The 26,043-nt window shown below is 42.9% G+C and overlaps 1 protein-coding gene across 1 annotated transcript in view; it reads left to right on the plus strand.

Annotated features, from left to right (window-relative positions):
- Positions 1 to 20,738, plus strand: part of plekhb2 (pleckstrin homology domain containing, family B (evectins) member 2) — a 43,226-nt gene extending 22,488 nt beyond the window's left edge. The window contains exons 7-8 of the mRNA XM_073040804.1: positions 2,682 to 2,802; positions 17,874 to 20,738. Coding sequence (XP_072896905.1) covers positions 2,682 to 2,802; positions 17,874 to 18,004 — 252 coding nt within the window. The 3' untranslated portion in view covers positions 18,005 to 20,738. The remainder of the gene's footprint in view (positions 1 to 2,681; positions 2,803 to 17,873) is intronic.
- The last annotated feature ends 5,305 nt before the right edge of the window (positions 20,739 to 26,043 follow it).

Below are 26,043 nucleotides of genomic sequence, written 5' to 3' on the forward strand. Positions count from 1 at the left end.
CCTCTACATTGGTGAGACCCAACGTAAATTGGGAGGGGGGGGTGCATTTTGTGAAGCATTTATGCTCTATCTGCCAGAAGTGGTATTTCCCAGTGGCCAACCTTTCGTCCATGGCCTCCACTTTTGCACGATGAGGCCACACTCAGGGTGGGGGACCAGGTGGCCTTTAGCCTAGTGCCATGAACATCTGTTTTTTCTTCCAGTGTGTTTTTCCTCCACTTCATTCCCACTTCTTTAATTCCCCACTCTGGCCTCTTATCTCTTCACCTCACCTGTCTGTCACCTCCTCCCCCCCCCCCCCATGCCCCTCTTCCTTCCCCTTCTCTCATGGCCTATTCTCCTATCAAATTACTTCTTCTTCAGCCATTGCCTTTTTCTCCTATCACTTCTCAGCTTCTTACTTCAGCCCACCTCCCCCACCCGCCGGGTTTCACTCTCTAGCTCCTTCCTCTCCCACCACCTTTTTATTCTGGCATCTCCCCTCTTCCTTTCCAATCTGAAAGACAGGTGTTGACTCCAAACATCTCCATAGATGCTGCTTGACCTGCTGAGTTCCTCCAACGTTTTGTGTGTGTTGCTCTGGATTTCCAGCACCTGCAGAGTCTCTTGTGTTAATGGGGTGAAAGAAGCTGAAGTGGGAATTGGCACCAGGGCTTCTTTCTCATTGGTTTTTGGTGAACAGATCCGAGCAGATTCTCAATACTAGCTGACATGAGAGATTTGATGATGGTCGTTTCAATGAAAACATCAGTATCCTCTTGGCTTAGCACTCTCCATTAACCAGGAATATTTGGTGTGGGCTCTGTGGAGATGACTTTATTTAATGGGGTATATCTCACTTCATTTTGTTCCAATGTGTGAAACCTCGTATCTTTCTTCACTAAATTCATCTGTTGCTCAGATGTTTTCTCACTGAGATTTCCCTGCCTCTCCCAGTCTGATACAATATGCACGTTTGATCAAGGAGCTTTGTCTTCTGTGGGGGCTTGGCAAAAGCATTCCCTTGCTTTTATATACTACTTCATGTTCCAATTCAACTCCACTTGTGTTTTTTCTTATAGTGCAACCTTAATTTTGGCAAAAAAAAATTACCCGAACTGGGCTTGTACATCCTGATGCATTATCCACTCTCCCCTCCTATTAGCTTCCTTCTCCAGCCCTTAACACTTCCTATCCACTTGGCTTCACCCCTCACCTTCTAGCCATCCTCCTTCCCTTCCCCTCACCATTTGATTCTGACGTCTACCCCTTCCTTTTCAGTCCTGAAGAAGGGTCTCGGTCCAGAATGTCAATCGTTTATTCATTTCCATATATAAATCAACTGTGATGTAATGGCGGAGCAGACTCGATGGGCCGAATGGCCTAATGCTACTCCTATGTCTTATCGTCTTAAGGACTTTCTGTGTTACTTGGAGTGCAGCTCTGGCTACAAAAGATGGCCAGATAGATGCTATTTGAAACAACACACAAAATGGGGTCATGTACTGTGCCTGGTGCTCCCGATGTGGCCTCCTGTATATCGGTGAGACCCGACATAGATTGGCAGACCGTTTTGCCGATTCCACCTATACTCCATCTGCCAGAAGAAATGGGATCTCCCAGTCAGCACTCATTTTAATCCCATTCCCATTCCCATTCCGATATGTCCATACACGGCCTCCTCCAGTGACGTGATTAGGCCACACTCAGGCTGGAGGAACAGGACCTTATATTCCGTCTGGGTAGCCTCCAACCCACTGGCATGAGAATCGAATTCTCGAACTTCCGGTAATGTTCTCCCCCCACCCCCCCAGCATTCCCCATCTCCTTTTTCCCCCTCTAGCCTTATCTCCTTGCCTGCCCATCACATCCCTTGTTTTCTCTCTTCCATGGCCTTCTGTCCTCTCCTATTAGATTCCCCCTTCGCCAGCCCTGTATCTCTCTTTCATCCATCAACTTCCCAGCACTTTACTTCACTCCTCTCCCTCCCAGTTTCACCTATCACCTTGCGTTCCACTGCCCCTCCCTCACCTTTTAACTCTACTCCTCACTTTTTTTCCCCTCCATTCCTGCTGAAGGGTTTCGGTTTACATAGATGGATGCTGCCTGGCCTGCTGATTTCCTCCAGTATTTTGTGTGTGTTGCTTGGATTTGCAGATTTTCCCTTGTTTGTAATAGTTGAAAAAGCTTTGAATTGTCACTCAAAAGGAATAATATTTGCTTAACCATTTTGCCTCTAGTGTTTGAGTGGAGCAAAAGAAATAAGTGCTATTTTTGCAACTGACACCTAGCAGTTCACTTGGGAGCTGCCTTCTACAATTATTGTGTGCTGCATAAAAACACAAAATGCCGGCAGAACTCAGCAGGCCAGACAGCATCTATTCAATTGTGTTGCGTTTGAATTCACCATTGTGTGCTGCAGATGCTTATTGGAAAGAAATGTTCATATCAATGTAAGGGGCTGACTGGTTGAGAACAACTAGAAGCTTTACAGTAACCTATAGCCTTGAGGATGGCAATTGGGAAAGAAAGAAGATGGATGTTCTTTCATCTTCGCTACAAATGCAAAAAGCACATTGCTGGGTGAAGATGAAAGTACATTTGTCTTCTACTTAGTGTGTAGGTGTAATCATCTTAAGATAAAGCAGTATTCTGAGGTATTAAATGTTTTGAGTGCTTAAAATTTTTATGAAATTTTTCAGGTCTATAGCTATGATTCATACAGTGGTACCTACACTCCACAGACGCCCGCTGCGTCACAACAAGTGATCTACACGTCCAATGGTCAGCCTTACGCTGTGGCCTATCAGTATCCCTACCAAGGTGAGTGTTTGTATCAGCCTGCCTTTTCCATATTTCATAAAGTTCATTGACTGAAAGGTGATCCGAATGCAGCAATCCAAATTACAGGCTGAAAGTGCAGCTTCCCAGTTTAAAGATCTAATCCTCGTTCGCTAAAACTTTTTGTGACATCTTCCTTTCAGGGGAATGAAGGTTTTGACTGGTTGCTTTTAGTAGTTCGATGAAGTTGCTTGATCATCATTCTTTGGATGACCATATTTTGGCCATCAGCGAGTAATGTGTTGCCCCAGAAAGAGATGACTCGTTTACTGAGGCTCTCTTCATCTGGACTTAGCCTGCCGTATCAGCGGGGAGGATGTTGGCACTAAAACCGCAGGCATATGGCAGAGCCCTGGCAGCTTTGTTTGATGTATTCTGATAATTAGAGAAAAAAGCTTTGCAGCCAGGCCTTAAAGCTGCAGAATACATCAGGAAGAAGCAGTATGGTATGCTCCATTCTACACAAAACCCCATTAACAAGCTGCTTTATCATTTGACATTGAGCATTTGCATTCATTATGTTATGTATATGAAGGGCTCAAAACATTGTCGACGATCCCTACCAGCCATCCCACAATCTCTTTGACCCACTACCATCAGGAAGGAGGTACTGGAGCATCAGGACTAGGACTGCCAGACTGGGTAACAGCTTCTTCCCCCAGACCAGGAGACAGATAAATACCCTGCCACCACCAAGGGTAGCGAGCTGTTTACTGTTTACCTATACTGCACATACTGAATTAGATGTCATTAACTTATTTGTGGTGATGTTTTGTTTATTATGTTGTGCCTAATATATGTGTTGTGGGTGCACAGTAATCTGGAGGAATTTTGGGTTTTTTTTTGGTTGAATATATGTGGAGTCGGATTACAATAAACTTGAACTCAACCTTGGCTAACTGTAGCAGTATGATTTAATGGGACTCTGGAAATAAACCCATTTTGTTGATTAGAACTCTGGTCATTTTTGACTGAATTGGAATCGGTAAGCAGAAAATGAGGTACAATTGATTTAAGTGTCGTGCCAAATTGGAGCGGTCAAGCACAGGCCAATTTGAGGCGGAGTATTCCAGGCCCCAAGAGTGTACCAAAGCAGCTGAGCCCAATGATTTGACGGCAACTAAGATTGAAAAGGTCAGGGTGTCGGGGCCTGAATGAGCGATGGGCCAATTCAGCTCACTGCTTTACTCTGTATTGAACTAAAGGTCTGGGAACGGACTCTCTTTGTGGACTTCAGTTCAGAACGCTATTTGTTTGCCTTTATTGTTCACATGATTTTTTTTCTCTCTGCACCTTGGGTGCTTGATGTTTTATTTTAATGGGTTCTTTTGGGCTTCTTTGCTTCGTGGCTGCCTGTTAGGAGACAAATTTCAAGGTTGTATAATGTATACTTTGCAAATGAATGTACTTTGAGATGGTCTCTAACTTCAAGATAACAGATTCCCATAACTTAACTGTTACTGAAGTGAAAAGAATGGGTCAAGGTGATTGTTGGGTTTGATCGTATTAAAGTTGATGCAGAAGTCTGATGTGTGTAATTAATCTTCCCTGGGGTGCATTCTGCTGGATCATAAAGTATACGTACTTGTTATCAACAATTTTTGGACGCACCTCCCAGCCGTATTTGCTGGCAGGGATAGATTTGGAGAAGTTGAAATGAAACGACGTCTTATTCAGTTTTCCCATTGACTGGCCAGATGGTGGCAGTGTTAAGTTAGTTTCAGAACTCTAAAGTCATCTTCTAGGGAAAATGAACTTGTATTTGTTCACTGACCTTGAATCATGGCTGGTTCATTATTTTACAAAGACTTGGCATTGTTGGGTCAATGTGATAATGATTAATGGACAATAACTGTTCTCAAAGAGTTAGAGGAGATTTGTCTACATGTGCTAAGCATCTGCTAATGATTGCTGAATTTGGGACTGCCCTTTGAAAATTGTATCAGATTATAATTACCCAAGTAATTGCCCCCCCTCCCCACCTCGGTGCTGTGGCGTGATGTTCTAAAATATCCCTGATTTTGTTCACATTCTCACGCAGGCCTTGTACTGGACCTGATCCTTCCCACTTGCGCGGAATCAGGTTTGCAGTGACAAAACTGCCAATGTGAAATTATCCCGGACAGCATTTATTTTGGAGAAGAGCTGACACAACAATCCATTAACCTCCAATGTACCTCATTACCTGGGGGTATTTGCCAATGTCATCTTTGTTTTAGCTTTCAGAAATGCTAGCACTAATTTAAAATGCTTGTTTACTGTTTGAGAGCTTTCTGCCCAGTGTCAGAGACGGGCAGTTAATCTCTTTTCCTTTCCCATTCCTTCTGCCTGTTTTTATCTTTGCCAGCTTGTTTTTTGAAAGTGGATTCAACTCCACATTCTTAACAGGATATTCTAGATCATTGCAACCTATTGTATGAATATATTTTTGCCTCCTTGTCTTTATTTTTCAGTTGTTTATTATATCACCATGTCCTCTCCTCAGCAACCCCTTTGCCAATGGAAACAGTTCTTTTGACATCATTTCATCCATTCCACTAAATGGTGTAGTTTTTGAATATCTGTAAAAATCTTCCCTTAACCCTCCCGGCTCTAAAAGTGAACAATTCCAACTGGCTGTCCCACTGCAATGCTGACAGTTTAGCTTTGCTGATGAGTAATTATTGCCCCGACATCGAAACAGAGTGCTTTTGTGACACTTTCTGTGCTCGCATTGTCATTCATTGCAATGGCACCTCCCCAGGTGCCAGTCCGGGTCATGTCTTTCCAGTTAAAGCGTGAGCAGATTCTTGTAATGCTGCCTTTGAATTCAGAGTCAGAATCAGGTTTAATTATCACTGGCATATGTCGCAAAATTTGTTGTCTTTGTGGCAGCAGTGCAAGCAGTACGTAATCATAGAAATAAAACTGAGTTACAGTAAACACAAGGAAATCTGCCGATGCTGGAAATTCAACCAACACACACACAGTGCTGGTGGAACACAGCAGGCCAGGCAGTGTCTATAGGGAGAAGCACTGTCAACGTTTCGGGCCGAGACCCTTCGTCGGGTCTAACTGAAAGGAAAGATAGTAAGAGATTTGAAAGTGGGGGGGGGGAGGGGGAAATGCGAAATGATAGGAGAAGACTGGAGGGGTGGGATGAAGCTAAGAGCTGGAAAGGTGATTGGCAAAAGGGATACAGAGCTGGAGAAGGGAAAGGATTATGGGACGGGAGGCCTAGGGAGAAAGAAAGGGGGAGGGGGGAGCACCAGAGGGAGATGGAGAACAGGCAGAGTGATGGGCAGAGAGAGAAAAAAAAACAAACTAAATATGTCAGGGATGGGGTAAGAAGGGGAGGAGGGGCATTAATGGAAGTTTTTTAAAAAAAAAAATTTATTAGTTTTTCAAAACATTTTACAAAATTAAAAACCCCAAATCCCAATGGGGAGCATTAATACAGTGCAAAATTAAGCATACAATAACAATATGCTACAAAGGAAGAGAATTTAACAAAAAAGCACCTAAATTAAAGACAAGTGAGCTTAGTGTCCTCCCCAAGCCCCACCACACAAGAAAAAAACAACAACAACTCCAGACCAACCACCACACAGTATAAAGAGTATAAGTCCGGACAGTCAAACTCCCAGACTGTGAATACACTTAGCAACAGAGGATAATAATGCCTACTACCAGAAAAAAAAAGGGAGCTGAAAGCACAGGACCGAAAAGAAGAAAAAAAAGAAAAAAAAATCCTAGTCAAGAGGAAGGTTATGAAAGTACTTGATAAAAGGTCCCCAGACCTTATGGAACTTTAGATCCGAATTAAGAACTGAATAATGAATTTTTTCGAGGTCCAAGCAGGCCATAATGTTGTTAAGCCATTGCGCATGAGTGGGCGGGGCAACATCTCTCCATCTAAGGAGGATCAAGCGTCTCGCCAGGAGAGAGGCAAAGGATAGTATTCGGCATTTGGTCGGACCCAGACATAAATCTGTCTTGCCCCAAAAACCGAACAGAGCAATTAAGGGGTTAGGTTCTAGGTGCTGATTCAGAATACCCGATAGTGTAGTGAAGACATCTTTCCAGAATTTCTCCAAGCTAGGACAGAGCCAGTACATATGGATGAGAGAGGCCACGTCCCTCTTGCATTTATCACAGAGCGGACTAATGCCAGGGTAGAATCGAGATAGTTTAGATTTAGACATAAGGGCTCTATGAACAATCTTAAACTGTAAGAGGCAATGGCGAGCACAAAGGGAGGTTGAGTTAACCGATTTGAGAACTGACATTAACGGAAGTTAGAGAAGTCAATGTTCATGCCATCAAGTTGGAGGCTACCCATGTTGTTCCTCCAACCTGAGTTTGGATTCATTTTGATAGCAGAGGAGGCCATGGATAGACATATCAGAATGGGAATGGGACGTGGAATTAAAATGTGTGGCCACTGGGAGATCCTGCTTTCTCTGGCGGACCGAGCATAGGTGTTCAGCGAAACGGTCTCTCAGTCTCCGTTGGGTCTCACCAATATATAAAAGGCCACACCGGGAGCACCAGACGCAGTATACCACACCAGCAGACTCACAGGTGAAGTGTCGTCTCACCTGGAAGGACTGTCTGGGGCCCTGAATGGTGGTGAGGGAGGAAGTGTAAGGGCAGGTGTAGCACTTTTTCTGCTTGCAAGAATAAGTGCCAGGAGGGAGATTGGTGTGAAGGGATGGGGGGGACGAGTGGACAAGGGAGTCGCGTAGGGAGCGATCCCTACGGAAAGCAGAAAGGGGGGGGGAGGGAAAGATGTGCTTGGTAGTGGGATCCCATTGGAGGTGGCGGAAGTTACGGAGAATTATACGTTGGACCTGGAGGCTGGTGGGATGGTAGGTGAGGACAAGGGGAACCCTATCCCGAGTGGGGTGGTGGGCAGATGGGGTGAGGGCAGATGTGCAGGAAATGGGAGAGATGTGTTTGAGAGCAGAGTTGATGGTGGAAGAAGGGAAGCCCCTTTGTTTAAAAAAGGAAGACATCTCCTTCGTCCTGGAATGAAAAGCCTCATCGTGAGAGCAGATGCGGCGGAGACGGAAGAATTGTGAGAAGAGGATAGCATTTTTGCAAGAGACAGGGTGGGAAGAGGAATAGTCCAGGTAGCTATGAGAGTCTGTAGGCTTATAGTAAATATCAGTAGATAGGCCGTCTCCAGAGTTGGAGACAGAAAGATCAAGAAAGGGGAGGGAGGTGGCGGAAATGGACCAGGTAAATTTGAGGGCAGGGTGAAAGTTGGAGGCAAAGTTAATGAAGTCAACGAGCTCAGCATGCGTGCAGGAGGCAGTGCCAATGCAACTCAAAGCTACACTAGACTACGTAAAACAACATTAAAAACTACACTAGACTACATAAAGTGCAAATTAATTAATTAATTGATTGATTAATTAACAAGACAATAGGCAGAGTAGAGGACAAATTTCAATATAATAATAAATGACGTAGATGTCAAGTCTAGACTCTGGGTATTGAGGAGTCTGATGGCTTGGGGGAAGAAACTGTTGCACGGTCTGGTCGTGAGAGCCCGAATGCTTCGGTACCTTTTGCCAGAAGGCAGGAGGGAGAAGAGTTTGTGTGAGGGGTGCATGGGGTCCTTCACAAAGCTGTTAGCTTTGCGGATGCAGCGTGTAGTGTATATGTTTGTGATGGCAGGAAGAGAGACCCCGATGATCTTCTCAGCTGACCTCACTATCCGCTGCAGGGTCTTGCGATCTGAGATGGTGCAATTCCCGAACCAGGCAGTGATGCAGCTGCTCAGGATGCTCTCAATACAACCTCTGTAGAATGTGATGAGGATGGGGGGTGGGAGATGGATTTTTCTCAGCCTTCGCAGAAAGTAGAGACGCTGCTGGGCTTTCTTGGCTATGGAGCTGGTGTTGAGGGACTAGGTGAGATTCTCTGCCAGGTGAATACCAAGAAATTTGGTGCTCTTAACGATCTCAACGGAGGAGCTATCAATGTTCAGCGGAGAGTGGTCGCTCTGTGCTCTCCTGAAGTCAACAACCATCTCTTTTGTTTTTTTCACATTCAGAGACAAGTTGTTGGCTCTGCACCAGTCCGTTAGCCACTGCACCTCCTCTCTGTAAGCTGACTCATCGTTCTTGCTGATGAGACCTACCACGGTGGTGTCATCGGCGAACTTGATTATGTGGTTCGAGCTGTGTATTGCTGCACAGTCGTGGGTCAGCAGAGTGAACAGCAGTGGACTGAGCGCACAGCCCTGGGGGGCCCCCGTGCTCAGTGTGATGATGTTGGAGATGCTGCTCCCGATCCGGACTGACTGAGGTCTCCCAGTCAGGAAGTCTAGGATCCAGTTGCAGAGGGAGGTGTTCAGGCCCAATAGGCTCAGATTTCCAATCAGTTTCTGAGGGATGATTGTGTTGAATGCTGAACTGGTCTATGAACAGCATTTGAACGTATGTGTCTTTTTTGTCCAGGTGGGTTAGGGCCAGGTGGAGGGTGGTGGCAATGGCATCATCTGTTGAGCGGTTGGAATGATATGCGAACTGCAGGGGATCCAGTGGGGGGGCAGCAGGGTCTTTATGTGCCTCATGACGAGCCTCTCATGACAGATGCTGCCTTTTTGAGGAACTGCTTTTTGAAGATGTCCTCACAGCTGGGGAAGCTAGTGCCGGAAATGGAGCTGGCTGAGTTTACAACTTGCATCTCACTACCAGGCCCAGCTTTCCGCAGGGATCACTCCCTACGCGACTCCCTTGTCCACTTGTCCCCCCCATCCCTTCCCACCAATCTCCCTCCTGGCACTTATCCTTATAAGCGGAACAAGTGCTACACCTGCCCTTACACTTCCTCCCTCACCACCATTCAGGGCCCCAGACAGTACTTCCAGGTGAGGCGACACTTCACCTGTGAGTCAGCTGGTGTGGTATACTGCGTCTGGTGCTCCCGGTGTGGCCTTTTATATATTGGTGAGACCCGACGCAGACTGGGAGACCGTTTTGCTGAACACCTATGCTCGGTCTGCCAGAGAAAGCAGGATCTCCCAGTGGTCACACATTTTAATTCCACGTCCCATTCCCATTCTGATATGTCTATCCATGGCCTCCTCTATTGTCAAAATGAATCCAAACTCAGGTTGGAGGAACAACACCTTATATACTGGCTGGGTAGCCTCCAACCTGATGGCATGAACATTGACTTCTCTAACTTCCGTTAATGCCCCTCCTCCCCTTCTTACCCCATCCCTGACATATTTAGTTGTTTTTTTTTCTCTCTCTGCCCATCACTCTGCCTGTTCTCCATCTCCCTCTGGTGCTCCCCCCCCCCCCTTCTTTGTCCCGAGGCCTCCCGTCCCATGATCCTTTCCCTTCTCCAGCTCTGTATCACTTTCGCCAATCACCTTTCCAGCTCTTAGCTTCATCCCACCCCCACCGGTCTTCTCCTATCATTTCGCATTTCCCCCTCTCCCCCCCCCCCCCACTTTCAAATCTCTTAGTATCTCTCCTTTCAGTTAGTCCTGACGAAGGGTCTCGGCCCGAAACATCGACAATGCTTCTCCCTATAGATGCTGCCTGGCCTGCTGTGTTCCACCAGCATTTTGTGTGTGTTGATTGAGTTACAGTAAGTATATTTATAAAATAGTTAAATAAGTAGTGCAAAAATAAAAAATTTTAAAAATGTGGTGAGATAGTGTTCATGGGTTCAATGTCCATTAAGAAATCAGTGAGGGGGAAGAAGCTGTTCCTGAATCGCTGAGTGTGTGCTTTCTGTCCTTGCCTTGTTTTCTAAGGCATGACCTGGGTGATGGGTTTCTTAATGATGGACGCCATCTTTCTGAGGCATCGCTCCATGAAGATGTCCTGGATACTCTGGAGCCTATTGCCCTTGATGGAGCTGAAAGAGTTTACAGGTCTCTGAAGCTTCTTTCTATCCTGTACAGTAGCACCCACCCCCGATAGCAGCCAGCGATGCAGCCAGTTAGATGCTCTCCACATTACACTGTAGAAATTTGCCATGCAGCTGGACTGTATTTTGTTGGTGACGTACCAACGTAGTAGAACTGCCTTATAGCTCCAGTGACCGGGGTAAAACGTTGATGTCTGGTCCTGCCTGCATGTTCTCACTTTGGCCGTTGACTTTGCTGGGGTGCCCTCATTTCCTCCTGCCTGTGCTTTGCAGTTTAATTAGCCACTGTTGTGCATGTGTGGGCCGGTTACTTCGCAGAGGAACTGAATGAGGGGCTGGGATTACTCTGAGACAAAGTGGCCAGAGGGGCTTTTGCCATTGGGGAATGCACTCATGAATCTAAATGTTTCACCCAGCCGAGTAGAATAACCACTGTGCATATTGATTTTAAACAAGTAAATAAGATAATGGAAAACATAGTCCATGTACCACATATAAAACCCAAGATAAATTCTGAACGCAATGGCATAATGATTACCGTTGAGTTCACAATTAATTTGTTATATTGTTAATATAACTGATTAATCCTGGAAACTCTGCCACTATTACATTCAAAGCCATGTTTTAATCTACCCGATATGTGTCTCAACCTTTTCCAGCCAAGGACACTTGCTTGAATAACACGTCCCTGCAGAGCGTGCACATATCCACACTATTTACATTCCTTGTGCAGCATGTTTTGGAACTTCTAAATAAAATGTAGCTTTGTTATTAAAGCTGGCAGAAGTGGTCGATCAGGTGCAATTAAGAGTTCCTATTCCACCGATCCATGATGCTATCTTTGGTTTTGTGATATTTCTCCATTCAGAATCAGGTTTATTGTCACTGATGTTAGTCATGAAATTAGTTGTTTTGTTTCAGCAGTAGAATGCAGTAGCCTAGCATTAGCATAACAATACATAGTACAAAAGAGGAATACTGAAGTAGTTCAGATAACTAGACAGATGCCTTAACCACTTGGCCACGTGTCCATCTAGTGATCTGAAGGTTGCTAGTTTGAGCCTTAGCTGAGGCTGCGTGTGTGTCCCTGAGCAAGACACTTAACCACACATTGCTCTGTGACGACACCAGTGCCAAGCTGTATGGGTCCTAATGCCCTTCCCTTGGACAACATTGGTGGCATGGAGAGGGGAGACTTGCAGCTTGGGCAACTGCCGGTCTTCCATTTAAAAAAAACCCTGCTCAGGCTTGTGCCCTGGAAACTTTCCAAGGTGCAAATCCATGGTCTATCGAGACTAACAGAGGCCTACTACTGAGGTGGTGTTCATGGGTTGTTCAGAAACCTGACGGCAGAGGGAAAGAAGTTGTTCCTAAAATGTTGAGTGCAGGTCTTCGGGCTCCTGTACCACCCTCCTCAAAAGGGGACATATCCCATGGTGAGGATCTTTAATGATTGGTGCTGACTTCGTGAGGCGCCGCCATTTGAAGGTGTCCTCGGTGGCGGGGAGGTTGTGATGGAACTGGCTGGGTTTGCAACCCACTGAAGCTTCTTGTGATCCTGTGCATTGGCACATTTATATTAGAATGTTCTCCGTGGTACAAATGCAGAATTTTTTAAAGAAACTTTGGTGGCATACCACATCTCCTGAAACTCCTAATGAAGTGTTGGTGCATCTTCCTTGTGATTGCAACAACGCATATAGCCTCTGAGGTGACGATGCCTAGGAGTCAGTAATCCCTCAGTAAGGACTGGTGTGTTTTCTCCCAACTTCCTCTTCCTGAAGGCCGCAGGCAGTTTCTTTGTCTCGGTGATGTTGAGTGCAAAGCTGTTGTCATGGCGCTACTTTACCAGCTTGTGTATCTAGTCACCATCTGCCAACGAGAGTGGTGCCACCGGTGCATCACACAGTCACAAGTGGAGATAGAGTAGAGCAATAGGCCAAGCAAGCATCCTTGTGGTGGACTTGTGTTGATTGTCTGCGAGGAAATGTTATCAGCAATTCATTCTGACTGTAGTCTCCCAGTGAGGACGTTAAGAATCCAGGTGCAGGTTTGGAAAGCTCCTCAATATATATTGTTGAAAATGGCACCAAAAACTGAGATAGTGAGTTTTGACAGCACTGGATATTCACTTGTGGCAGCCAGCTCAATCAGTGTGTCCTCAAATGCTTGAAAATTGCGTTGGCAAAGACACCATTAATGTTGCTAGTGGGAATATTTCATAGCTGCCTCTGGCTTCATTGTAACCCTGAATATGGCTCGCATCTAAACCTGTGCAATTTACCAGGGCTGGTAAGAAGTTTTCAGATCACCGAGGTGTCACTTGGGTAGGAGGCTATGCACGACATGATGTATTAGCAAGCAGGCTGCTGTATGCAGATGGCTGTGATATTGAGGAGTTTCACTTCCCCTCTCGGGTAATATAAATATAATGGAACTTTTCCAACAAAAAGCCAGCATATTTCTTTGTGCAGCAGCACTCTCTGACGTGCTCCCGTATCCTTGCACAACAATGAGAAAAGACAGCTTCAGAAACCATGGTTCATTTAGAATTGCTTCATCCAATACTGAGAAGGGTACTCCTCTTAATGCTTTGGGTACGAGAGCTTGCAGTGTTCCAGGGAGTAGTGAATTAGCGGCATATCTTTTATAAAAGTTATTTGGAAAATATATCCATTCCAAAGATGGATTCGTTTTCCAACTGGAAAAATGGGCTGAAAGATAGCAGGTGGAATTTAATGGAGATAAATGCGAGGTGTTGTTCTTTGGTTGGACCAACAAGGGTAAGTCTTGCACTGTGAACAGTAGGGCACTTTGGAGTGTGATAGGACAAAGAGAGCTGGGAAAGCAAGTTCAAAGTTCTTTGGAAGTGGTGTCACAGGTAGATAAGGCAGGAAAGAAAGCTTTGGACACATTGGTTTCCCATGGTGGGAGAGTCTAGGACAAAGGGACACAACCACGGGATAGCGATGCAAAGAAATTTCTTTAAACAAAGGGTGGTGAATGTGTGGAATTTGTTGCCACATGCAGCTGTAGAGGCCTGGTTGTTGGGTATATTTAAGGTAGAAATTGATAGGTTCTTGATTGGACATGACATCAAAGGTAACGGGAGGAAGGCCGGGAAATGGGGTTGAGGAGGAGATTTAAAAAGAAAGGATCAGCCATGATTGAATGGGCCAGATGGCCTAATTCTGCTCCTGTGTCTCATGTTCTTATGGCCTTCATAAATCAAAGTATTGAGTACAGGATGCTATGTTGAAGTTGTATAAGACGTTGGTGAGGCCTAATTTGGAACATTGTGGTTAGCTACCTACAGGAAAGGTGTAAATAAGGTTGAAAGAATACAGAGTAAATTTACAAGGATGTTGCTGGATTTGAAAGACCTGAGTTGTAAGGAAAGATTGAATAGGTTAGGACTGTATTCCTTGGAACGTAGAAGATTGAGAGGAGATGTGATAGAGGCATACAAAATTTATGAGGGATATAAATAGGGTAAATGCAAGCAGGGTTTTTCCACTGAGGTTGGGTGGGACTGCAACCAGAGGTTAAGGGTGAGAGGTGAAAAGTGAGAAGTTTAAGGGGAATAGGAGCGGAAGCTTCTTCACTCAGAGGGTCATGAGAGAGTGGAATGAGGTGCCAGCACAAGTGGTGCATGCAAGCTCGATTTCAACATTTTGAGAAGTTTGGGTAGGTACATGGATGGTAAAAGTATGATCTTGGTACAGGCCGATGGAAGTAGGCAGTTTAAATGGTTCGGCAAGGACTGGATGGACAGAAGGGCCTGTTTCTGTGCTGTACTTTTCTATAACTGCTTTCAAAGTACATTCATTATCAAAGTATGTATACAGATAACAAGCCTGAGATTTGTCTTCCCACAGACAGCCACTAAACAAAGAACACCATGGAACCCATTCAAAAGAAAAACATTAAAACCCCCAACACACAAACACAACAATTGCGCAAATGGCAAAAAAAAGCAATAAACACAGAATATAAAACACCATACCACCAAAATCATCGGAAAAGTCCAGGCATATTCAGTCCAGCCAAGCTCAACTCAGCACAGCGCTGTGTGATTCATTATCTTCAAAACCCTCGGTCAAAAACACACAAGACAGCAACAAACAAGGAGTGACCAGAAACACATTATAACATGAACTACTGGGTCCAGTCCACAAATGGCATCATTTAAACCCAAGACCCAGGTCTCTAGCATCGAGTGAGAGGGAGAGAGAGACTATTTGAATACAGAGGCTGTGGAAGCAGCAGACGACAGACAGGTAGAGACCGTCACATGCAGACCCGTTTGGCTGCAGTGGGTGACACTGCTCACCCTGCGCTCTTGCCTTGATGATTTCAGCGTTCCTCGAAGCTTTATTCGACAAGGTCAGCAAGAAATGGACTTAATTATGGACTCAGCCCGTCTCCAGGCTTCTTGCTTCACTTGAAACCCCTCAGAGACAGCAGAGCACCAGATTGCTCAGTGGGCCCGAAAACACACCGCCAAAATGTAGATCACAGGCTCCAACCATAGCAGAACTACATTTAAAAGAACAAAGAGGAAATAATTTTGTGAACCATCTGGAGGATGTTGCCCTTCACTGCTTTGATTGCCAGCACCATCTTCTTCCCTGTTTTCATTTGTCCATTCTCAAACTATGTATGCCGTGGTCAGTGTAATTGTATTCTCTTGAATCATATTACCTTTTGCAAAATATATTTTCTTTCCTATCTCTTTTGGTGCACCTGATGTTAATCTAGAGCTGAGCATGATCATTGATATCAGTTCACCGGTCAAGCTGTAAACAATTTCACTGTCAGCAGGTATATTTTCTTTATGGCAACTTATTTTTGAAAGAGGAGCCATTTTATTGACTCTTAGCATACAGTTGCACTCCCAACCTCTTTAAATGTTGGTAGAAAATGTAAATGCATGCAGCAATATTATCTGTGTAATAAGCTTGACCCAAATAGCCTGCTGCCTGTGCTTTATCAGGACACCAATACATTCCTGCAGAATCAACTCTTGGTTTTATTTTTTTGGTGGAGGGGGCACAAAATCATTGAAGATGAGAGACAGGTGTTTGGTTGTAAGATGTCATTTCAGAATAATTGGCAGGGAGAGGTTGACATAATTTTCCTCTCTACCAATTTACAAAGTTAAAACCACTTCTTATCATTATAAAATGTTCTGCAAATTAAGTGGGAAGCTGATTGGAAGTACTTTGGAGGTCAAGCTTGTGCGTAGACAAACTCAGAAAAGTCCCAAGCTAATCAAATTTTTTCCATCTTAATGTTAGTCTAATGCTTATTTCTCATTCTCCTCCCCCACCTTTTCTAATCTGTCTCCTGGAGCACCAGCATTTAAATGGCTAGTTAAATTGTCATGCCTGTCATATGGAATCTGCAGCATTTATTGTTAATATTACCTTGTTCTTACCACCAATATGTAGCATTTTTTATGAAGTTTTGGCTGCTGCATGATTTTCACACATATTTCATCAACCCATCTTTATCAAGCCGTTCTTCTCCCCTTTTTGTTTCTCATGAGTTAAATGTTCCTTTGGAAAATGTGCTCTGTTCCCTCAGGTCCAAGTTAGTTAAATACATTAAGAGAAATGGTGGCTGGTGGCACAGTGGCATCAGGGCCGGACTTCGTAAGTGAAGGCTCTTGAGTTCAAACCCAGTCAGCCTCCGCCTCCCCGCTCCCTGGCATGCTTTCCATCCGTGCCGGGTTGAGTGTCGAGCTAGCCACTCGGCCTCGTAAAAAAAAAACAAGTGTCGAATCAGGAACGTTCATACCGTGACCCGGTTAATCTGAAAGGAGACCAATCCTGACACTATGCGCCAGACAAGAATGGCTGACTGTCTGGTGTGACAAGCTATGAAAATGAAATTAAGGGAAATGGTGATCCCAGTTCTATCTTCTGGGAAGCCACACTATGCATTTCTGTCCAGTCTGAACAGCAACCTTTCCCTAACGTTTTCTGTTACCTGGTAACTTTCTACCCATCTGCCAAAGACCCTATTGTGTCCTTCAGTCCTGATAACAAGCTGAAAATTGGTACCTTTATGAAATGCTCTTTATAAGTCCGCATACAATATATCAACTTCAACCTGGAATCACTCTTGTGATGGTAATTGTCTCTCTCTTTCCCAAAATATAAAATCCCCTATAGCAAATGCTCACTCAACTCTTCCCTCCTTCCTCCTGGATAGCAGGGTCACCCATGGTGCCAAGGTCTGGAACCTGGCTGTACTGCCATAAGGAGCCATCTTAACCCATTGGTATTCAAAACTTTATACAGGTTAAAGAAGAAGATGCCCTCAGGAGTGCCTTGAATTACTTGCCTCTTTGCCGTTCCTCTGCCTGTTGTCCACCCCCCCTTTGTCTGCGTGCTCATTATAGGGTGAACCCTAACTGAAGAATGTATCCCCAACGTCCTGAACCTTGCCAAAACACAATAGTGACATCGGCCTTTGTTTAAACTCTGCAGCCCAGAACTCGAGCTCTTGCAGCTAGCCACGTTTCCTGTATTTGAAAGCTCCGTGTAATTCCTGCATCCTGAGGGATGTGGATCCTCTGACTCTGAGCTGCCCTTCCATCATTTTTATTTCAGCTCTGGAATTTAAACTGAATAGATGTGAAATTCTCTCTCCAATTCCTACTTGTTTTGATGGTTGATGTATCTTCTCTGCCAGAGATAGTAGAGGGTATTGCTTCTGATGTGATGTTCCAAAGGGGAGTATTCCTTATTGAAGACCTCTTGTTTGATACCTCGGTGTACTGATATGATGAAATAATCGGCATGGATGGTATGCAAAACAAACTTTTTCCACTGTAACTTGCGACTTTTGACAATAAATAGATTTGCCAATTTACAGCATTTGGAACTGACGTATACGTGCCATCAACAATTATGCTGGATTTCTTTGTTATGTGGTCCTTGGTCGTCTATATTGAATGATCTGGATGCAGAGAGCTGATCTGATTTGATTTCCACACCCTAGATTTGTGTGGCTAGAGTTGTGTCAGTAGTTTAGTCCAATCTTAGCTAATTATATTCCCGTAGAGTGATCTGGGATGTTTTCTGTGTTTAAGGTAAGTGTTAAGTTTGTGCCTTTAAAAGCCATGTTCATCTGATAGATTAACTTCTCACATTCATAACCCACAGGTCCTTACCCCCCGGCAACCAATCATGTCATCATTCAAGACCGGCGACGTGATGACGGAGACCTGGCACTGGGTATGGTGGCAGGAGCTGCCACTGGTATGGCACTGGGATCATTGTTCTGGGCATTCTAACGCTCTGAACGGCTCAGACAGTCTGCTGCTTCCCTAGTCTTCACTTCCTGCCTGGAGCTACTCCTTGCAATTTGCACCCTTTGTATAATTCCTTAGCACATGCTGCCCTCAGCACTTGTTTAGAATCCACATTGCACCTTAACCATGCTGAAACAATTCCTGAGATCTGCAGTGATGTTTCTATAGCAAAATGAAAATGTGTTTATAATATATATATATTGCAAGACTATAATTAACTTATTTCAGAAATGCTAAGAATAACAATATCATGTGTTTCTCTAATCCTAATTTTATAACTTCCAAAAATATTGTTGATTGTGTAAAAGAAAAGAATGATGTATGCTGGTGTGATGTGATGCAACTCCCTTGGGAGCCTCTCTTTGTTTTTCAAATTTTGCTTAAGATGTTATAATGAAGACTCTTGCTTATCCTTGCTGGAGTGTTCCTTTTGGTGTGCAGTTAAAGTTCTTAATAATTACGTAAGTTTAATGTAGAAGTGTGTCTATTTCACAGAATCTGAACTGTGCCCATTCTAGCTGCAGATAAGACGGGTGGAAATTGATGCTCTGGAGTAAAGTGAAGTCTCAGGCTATGTTACCAGATTGTTCAATAGCTAGTTAAGTAGGCTCCTCTATTTTCACTGAAGTATTGAAGAGTTACTGCCACAGTCACAAAATGGGTTTTCAATGCTCATTTATTGGAGTTGGAGGTGTTTGATAACCACATGCATTTTGGATATGAAATGTCGCAGGTCAATCTGTTTGCTTCCGTTCTGTTACTTTGATTGTGGATTCACAGATTTCCAAAGCCTATAGCTTTAAATGATTGATTCACCAGATGTGGTGCAATGTTTTGGAGGCTGAAATTCTAGCATTTCACTTTTCAGTAAGAACCAGTTTGTTTCCTATTTTTAATTTATTGCTTTGCTTACAGAATCCCTGTATAGATATTCTGCCAATCTTTATCTCCTCATCACTTGTGACCAATTCTTTGCTCCTTTTTGTGCAATGCTGTCCATAGCATCATCATCAAATCCTCATGCTTTTGTCCAATGCTTCAACCTGACAGAGTGATTTGTGCTCAACTTATCCTTGAGGGCGCAGAAACAGTAAATACAGAAGTGAACTTAGCAGGAATCAATAGGGCTGACAATGAAATTGAAAGATTAGTGTAGGCCAGATACTGAAGCTGTGAATACTTAATCTGGGTGGTGAGGTATTGATTTCATAAGTGGTTGAGTTAGGAAAACTTACTTTGAAATGAAGGAACCATTTAAAATGTGTCGCTGCTGTAAGCAGTCTCATATATTGGCTGTGGATTACCAAACAACGTTGTTTCAATTATTGAGTTAATAACTTCAAATTTATTTGAAGTACTTAATTGCAGTCCCATCTGGTCTAAATGCAGTTCAGAGCTGTAATGACAATACACATCCATACTTAATATTTTCCTCATGAGCTTTGAAATACAAGTCTTTACCTCCCCGCCCTCGAGAAAGTAAAGCCGAGATCACTGAGGTCTTAGACGATATCTTACTAGAGAACTATTGCAAAAAGTACTTGAAGAAAAACTTTTAATTGAAAGAGGAGAGGGAGAAAATTGTTTTCAATTTATCTTGTCCTTGTATTGACAACTTTAAATTGCTTTTGGGTAATTTGTGCCTTTAGTTTTAACCTCTGTCAAAATCAAAGTTTTAGTGTAAATGTTACAATAAACTGTTTCTCTCCAAAGCAGCCTGCAAATTCCAATTAATCAATAGACCAGTATAATTTTAGTTGTAGTTTCAATTTGGGCACCACCAGCAGTTACAGTACATTATCCTCTTTAGGCGTACTGATTTCACAAAAGGCTGACAAGTTGAAGACTCCACATGTGGCCTTGGGCCTGCAATTGTCCTCCCAGTATCCTTGTGTTTATAATGTGAAGATGTAGGGTAAAAGCTAAATATTGATCCAGTCCACTTTTCCCTCGTTGACAGGAAGGTGGGACCTATGTAATCATTAATCTTTGTGCAATATGATAGTTTTGTGCAAGGTTTCCTGGAGTTTTGGTTGAACTGTGTGGAGAGGTCTTTAAGTCCATTGTCAAGCTTACATAGAGGCACTGTATCTAGCTAGAAGCACAGAACTTCAAATCTCAATGATGTCCTGAGCAGTTTCTAACCAAAGTAGGTGTATCAGCTTCCCCTCAAAACATCAGCTTTTTAGAGTACAAATGATTCTTCATAGCCCAAGAAGATTTACAACAAAAAGTAGACTACTTTCAGGAGAAGGAAGAAAATAACAAATCAAGAGAGAACAGTCAAATCTGAAGCACTGAATTAGTGGAGGTAAAGTGGTAGGTCAGGTGCAAGAATCACAAAATGGTGAAAGAATGAAGGAAGCACTGGAAATCCAAGTAAATTTTCAGTTTTGATTGAGGACACGAGTTAGGTGCCACAGTGACAGGCAGTTTATCGGAAAATTTATGAGTGGGCTTTAAATGGTTTAACCTTGTAGCTGCTGGTTATGATTTTTATTTTATTACTCACATTTGCCATATAGATACTCGGCAAAGCATCTTGTCCTTTGAAATTACAATGTCTCTGTGCAGATTTAAAATTTATACTTCAATCATTTGTTTGATTATCTGCTGAACATGCTTTAGAAATTGCTCAATCAGTTTCAGTAGAGTAATTTATAAACTTTATTGTAGAATTTAAGTTTGTGTAATTAAATAAACAAATATAATTGCATTTACAGTTGTCTGATTTTTTTTAAGACCAGTGATCCAGTTAATAACTTTGTGGTGTGAGGTTGTTTACTCAGTGTGTATCCACTGCCCTCTGACAATCCATGCAACATATGATACAAACATTTTGTTTGGATAGTGATGAGAGGGACTACAACAGAATACAAGAGGATATTACAGGATGGGTTAATATATCTCTGTAGCTATTCCCTACCAAAGTACGTAGACAATTCAAGGTGGGGTAGAATACTAAAGAGACCTGAGGACAAATACAAAAAATAATTTGATAGAAGGCTTTTATGCCCTTATCCGCGGGTTCTGCATGCGCGGATTCAACCAACCACGGATCAGGAAAACCTGGAAGTTCTCTCTCCAGCACTCGTTATTTGAGCATGTACAGACTACTTTTTCTTGTAATTATTCCCTAAACAATACAGTATACCAACTATTTACATAGCAATTACATTGTATTAGGTATTATAAGTAATCTAGAGATGATTCAAAAGTGCAGGCAGTCCCCAGGTTATGAAGGAGTTCCGTTCCTGAGTCCGTCTTTAAAACGGATTTGAAGTCGGAACAGGTACATCCAGTATTATTTAGCGTCAGTTAGTCAAACGTTTGTCTTAGTATATAGTTTATATTTTACCTTTCTATGCATATAAAACACTTAAGAATCGTATGTATTTCAATAATTAAACCACTGCATTGCTAGTAATAATTGTAACTTTCATCGGGGCAGGGCCTTTCACATTATCCATTATTCCGATCGTTGACAGACTGTAGCCTAATGCTTTTCCAATGACCGATGGCGTTTCACCTCTTTCCGATCACTTATTATTTCCACTTTATTTTCAATCGTGATCCTGCTTATTTTCGTGAACAGAAACACTGCGGATTCAGAGCTGCGCCGGATTTTAAAGCACACTGCACTGAGACAGGTTAAATAAGGTCTGGGGTTCCACTGGGTCTTAAGGTCCACCGCATTGAGACTGGTTAAATAAGGGACTTGAGCATCCGCGTTTTTTGGTATCCGCGGGGGTCCCAGAACCAATCCCCCACGGAGAAGGAGGACTGACTGTACTTGGTTTTCCACTTTTCAAATTCCAGAGAGAAGGTGTGAAAAAGTAGGAAGTTTAATCTTTAGGATGCTTAGCATAGTTCTGGTTGCTGTATTATAGAAAGGATATAAAGATTAGCTCTATTTGTTACACATACAGTAAAGTGTGTTTGAGTCTAATCAACTCAGCAAGGATTGAGTTGGGCAGCCCACAGATGTTGCCACACTTCCAACGCCAACCTAGCATGCTCACAACTCTGCAATCCCTTTGGAAAGTGGGCAGAAACTCTAACACCTGGAGGAAATCGGTCCAGTCATAAGGGGAGCGTATAAATTCCTTACAGACAGCAGTGAGAATCGAACCCCAGTCTTGCAGCTAGTGTTACTATGCATCAAAGAAAATTCAGAATTTATAAGAATACCGGCAAAGTAAATATATACACGTGGTGGCCACTTTATTAGGTACAGGAGTGGAATCTGGTGTGACCTTCTCTTGCCGTAGCCCATCCACATGTCGTCTGTTCATAGATACTCTTTTGCACACCACTGTTATGACGTGTGGTTATTTGAGTTACTATCAGCTGGCCATTCTCCTCTAATCTCTCTCATTAACAAGGCCTTTTCACCTACAGAACTGCCGCTCTGGATATTTTTTTTTCTTTTTTTTTACATAATTCTCTGTAAACTCCAGAGGCTGTTGTGCATGAAAATCCCAGGGGCTCAGCAGATTCTGAGATGCCCAAACCACCTCAGCTGGCCCCAACAATCATTCCACACTCAAGGTCACTTTTCTTCACCATTTAGATGTTTGGTCTGAACAACGACTGAACCTTTTGACCATGTCTGCATGGTTTTCTGCATTGAGTTGCTGTCACATGATTGGCTGATTAGATATTTGCACCAATGAGGTTATGTACAGGTGTACCTAATAAAATGGCCTCTGAGTGTTTATCAGGGTGCTTTATACACAGTGCTTGGAGAAAAGGCTGAGAGGTAAATTCAAGGTTTTAAAAATTATGTTCTTGATAAAGCAGTGACAGAAGGTGTTTCTTCTTGAGAAGAATGCAGATGATGTTATAAGATGGACACAAAGCAATCCAATACAGAATTCAGAAGAGTGCATTCGAATGCGCACACCCCCCCCCCCCCACCCCATCCTGAAGAGAATGTGTGGGATTAGCTGCCTCTGGAATTGGTTGAGGCTAATAATCTAGGGAGGCTAGACAAGCATATGAGGGAGAGGGCAACACTGAAGAAGTTTTTTGAGCAAAAATCCTAAATGGGTCATCAGTGCTGATGTGGACTGGTTGCACTGAATGCTGTTTTTGTGCCATTCAAGCAGTGAGCAAGATAATGGCCCTCCTCAAACTTTAATTTCATTCTTTCCCTTGAAGACCTGAGCACTGAAGTTCTCTACAGTTTCAACTCCGTATCACTGAACACATTCAGGGTTGATGCAAAGCTAATTTCTTTGATTATTCAGCTACCTCCCCAAGTGATCAGGGATTTTGCACAATTTCAAGTGGATTGCTTAAAAGTAAACTATTCCCAAAGAAACACTGAATGGAAAAGCTAAGGTATGAAAAGCATCTGTAAAGTCTTTAGTTTGCATTATTCATTGTTTCTGCTGTTATACAATTATAGCTTACATTTTTCATTACTGTGGCATGAACATGTGTTCTGTTTGTGTTTATTAACCTGTGGGCTTTTGTATTGACCTTCAATACTACCTCTAGACTTGGCCTAATGAACGAATAGAAATTAGGACTCCAAGTAATTATACTTTATTGAAATAGCCAAGCAGACAACATGAGTGATCACCTATTTAAAAATTGCAACACCCATCCCTTTTTGCTATTTCAAGAAAGCTATTATCATATCTCCACCACCCAGGCTCTGCCTGCTTCTCACTACTGCCATTGGCAGGAGGTACAAAAGCCTGAATCCACAGCATCAGGTTCAGGAATGGTTATTACTCTTCTTGCCGATGATCCTGAACCAATTTGGAGAACTTCAATCACCACTACTCTGAGCTGGTTCTGTGACCTACTCTCTTACATTCGTGGAATCGTTATGACTCATTATCAGTACTATTTTTTATTTGCATGGTTCATCTTTTGCACATTGATTGTTTGACAATGTTTGTAGTTTATTAATAAATTCTACTGTTTTTCCCTGTAAATAGTTTCAAGAAAACAAATCGAGTAGAATACAGTGAAGTGTATGTACTTTGATCACAAATTGAATGTTGAACCACCAGTTCAGTTGCAAAGGTGACGGAGTGTTTGGTTTTTTGTTGACATTTGAAGATTCATTTATTTCTCCTTGGTGTGTGTGGTGGAGGGGGGAGTGTGGAAGAGCAGGGGATAAACACATTTAGATCCAGGCAAAACACTTCTCCCGTGGAGCAACTGAGCTCCCCCAATGCAACAAGCTTTTGCTTTTCCATGTCAAGACTGCACTTTCAAATGGAGAAGCACTGCCGTGGATATGAACCTCAGCAGAACAATCTGGAAGTTCCAATCTGATGAATTTTAAAAGTTCTTATTTTTTGGGGAGGTCAGTGGTTGTGCAGAATTCTGCTAAACATTGGTCATGTGCTTTGAACCAGAAGTATCTCCTCGTAAACATTATTTTCACTTGGGTTCAACTTTGGGCAATAAACTTTTGAGGGCATCTGTCACATCTTACAGGAGTGTGACTTTTCATCTTTTTTGGACATTGCTCTAAAGTTAGAAATGATCGATTGTTCCTTGTATTCTTTTAATGTTCAGAGTTCAAATCAAACTGTCAGTAAGTGTTGCTTTTATCAGCTGGACACTAGTCACTTTAACTTGATTGAAGATTCACTTACAGGCCAGGTTGAGCCTCACTGGTCTAAAATGAGAAAGGTGCAATTCTCTTAACAAAATGGCAGACTTTTTTTTCCATTTTTCTTCACGATACAATGCTGTTGTCACTTTTAAAGAAAAAGAATGTGGAACTGTGATTGAGTGGCAATATACAACAGCTAAAATGAAGCAGACAATTGAAGTTCAGCAGCTGACTCAGAGTATCAGCTCTGGTAATATTGTCCATGGATCTCTCTGCTTTCCTTCCCCACGCTTGGAAAGCACACTTCAAAGCAAATATCATCTTTCAAAATGATCGACACTCCTATCTGAAATGTTACATTGTAAGGTTTTTCAACCATACTGAGAAAGGGCCATGATTATATACTGGAATGTGAGCAGGGGAAAGCAATGAAAGACTGCAGAAGCTTGAGGTAATATCATAACAACCTTTGCAATTGTCAGTGTCGCTGAATTGTATGCATAAGATGAACTCCAAACATTTAAATTAGTGAAATGGATTTTGATATATACTTTACTGAAAGGGTGACAGTATGTGACATTAAAAAAAAGGTAGTGGTATATGTATTGAGTCGTTTCTTATAGACTTGGGCATAACAATGGCTTCCCCCCACCCCCTTTCCCTGATAGAAGATCCTGCCTTATGCTAGAGTATAATTATATCAATTATCTTCCTTCCATGGGATTGTTATTCATAGGAATGCCAACAGGCTTTCCTATTTGAATGAGTGGAGCCTTCCAACAGAATATTTTCCTTTCCCCACGGGTCCCCTTTCTAATTTGAGAAGGTTTACCTTTCCCTATGCTTGGGTTGGTGGTGGAGTTTCAAACTGCATTAGACCAGACGGCCCCTGAAATCTGGTTCTCTGCTCAGTTTGATAAAGGCTGTACTTCACATATGCTTTGTTAGGTACGTTTGTTGAGGGATATGCAATCAAAAATTTCCATGATCTCAAATTTGAAATTGTTCTTGGGACTGCAGCCAATCAGAGATGAGCGAGGGAAGAGGTGACTCTCACAGGGCGGCGAGTGTGCATTAGAAAGTAGCACTCAATGGGAGTACTGGCGTTTGAACAGTAGCCAATCAGTGATTGGGATAGGTCTGGTCCCCGGGTAGATATTCTAAATCGGAGAAAGACAAATTTTGTTGCGACCAGAAAGGATCTGGCAAGTGTGGATTGGGACAGGCTGTTTTCTGGCAAAGGTGTACTTGGTAAGTGGGAGGCCTTCAAAAGTGAAAATTTGAGAATACAAAGCTTGTATGTGTCTCAGAATAAAGGTTTAAGGAGCCTTAGTTTTCAGAGGCCCTGGTTAAGGAAAAAAAGAGTTGAATAGCAGGTATAGGGAGATAGGAACAATTTAAGTACTTATAAGAAATACAAGAGAACACATAAGAAAGA

The sequence above is a fragment of the Hemitrygon akajei genome, chromosome 3 (assembly GCF_048418815.1).
Source record: "Hemitrygon akajei chromosome 3, sHemAka1.3, whole genome shotgun sequence".
NCBI lineage: Eukaryota > Metazoa > Chordata > Chondrichthyes > Myliobatiformes > Dasyatidae > Hemitrygon > Hemitrygon akajei.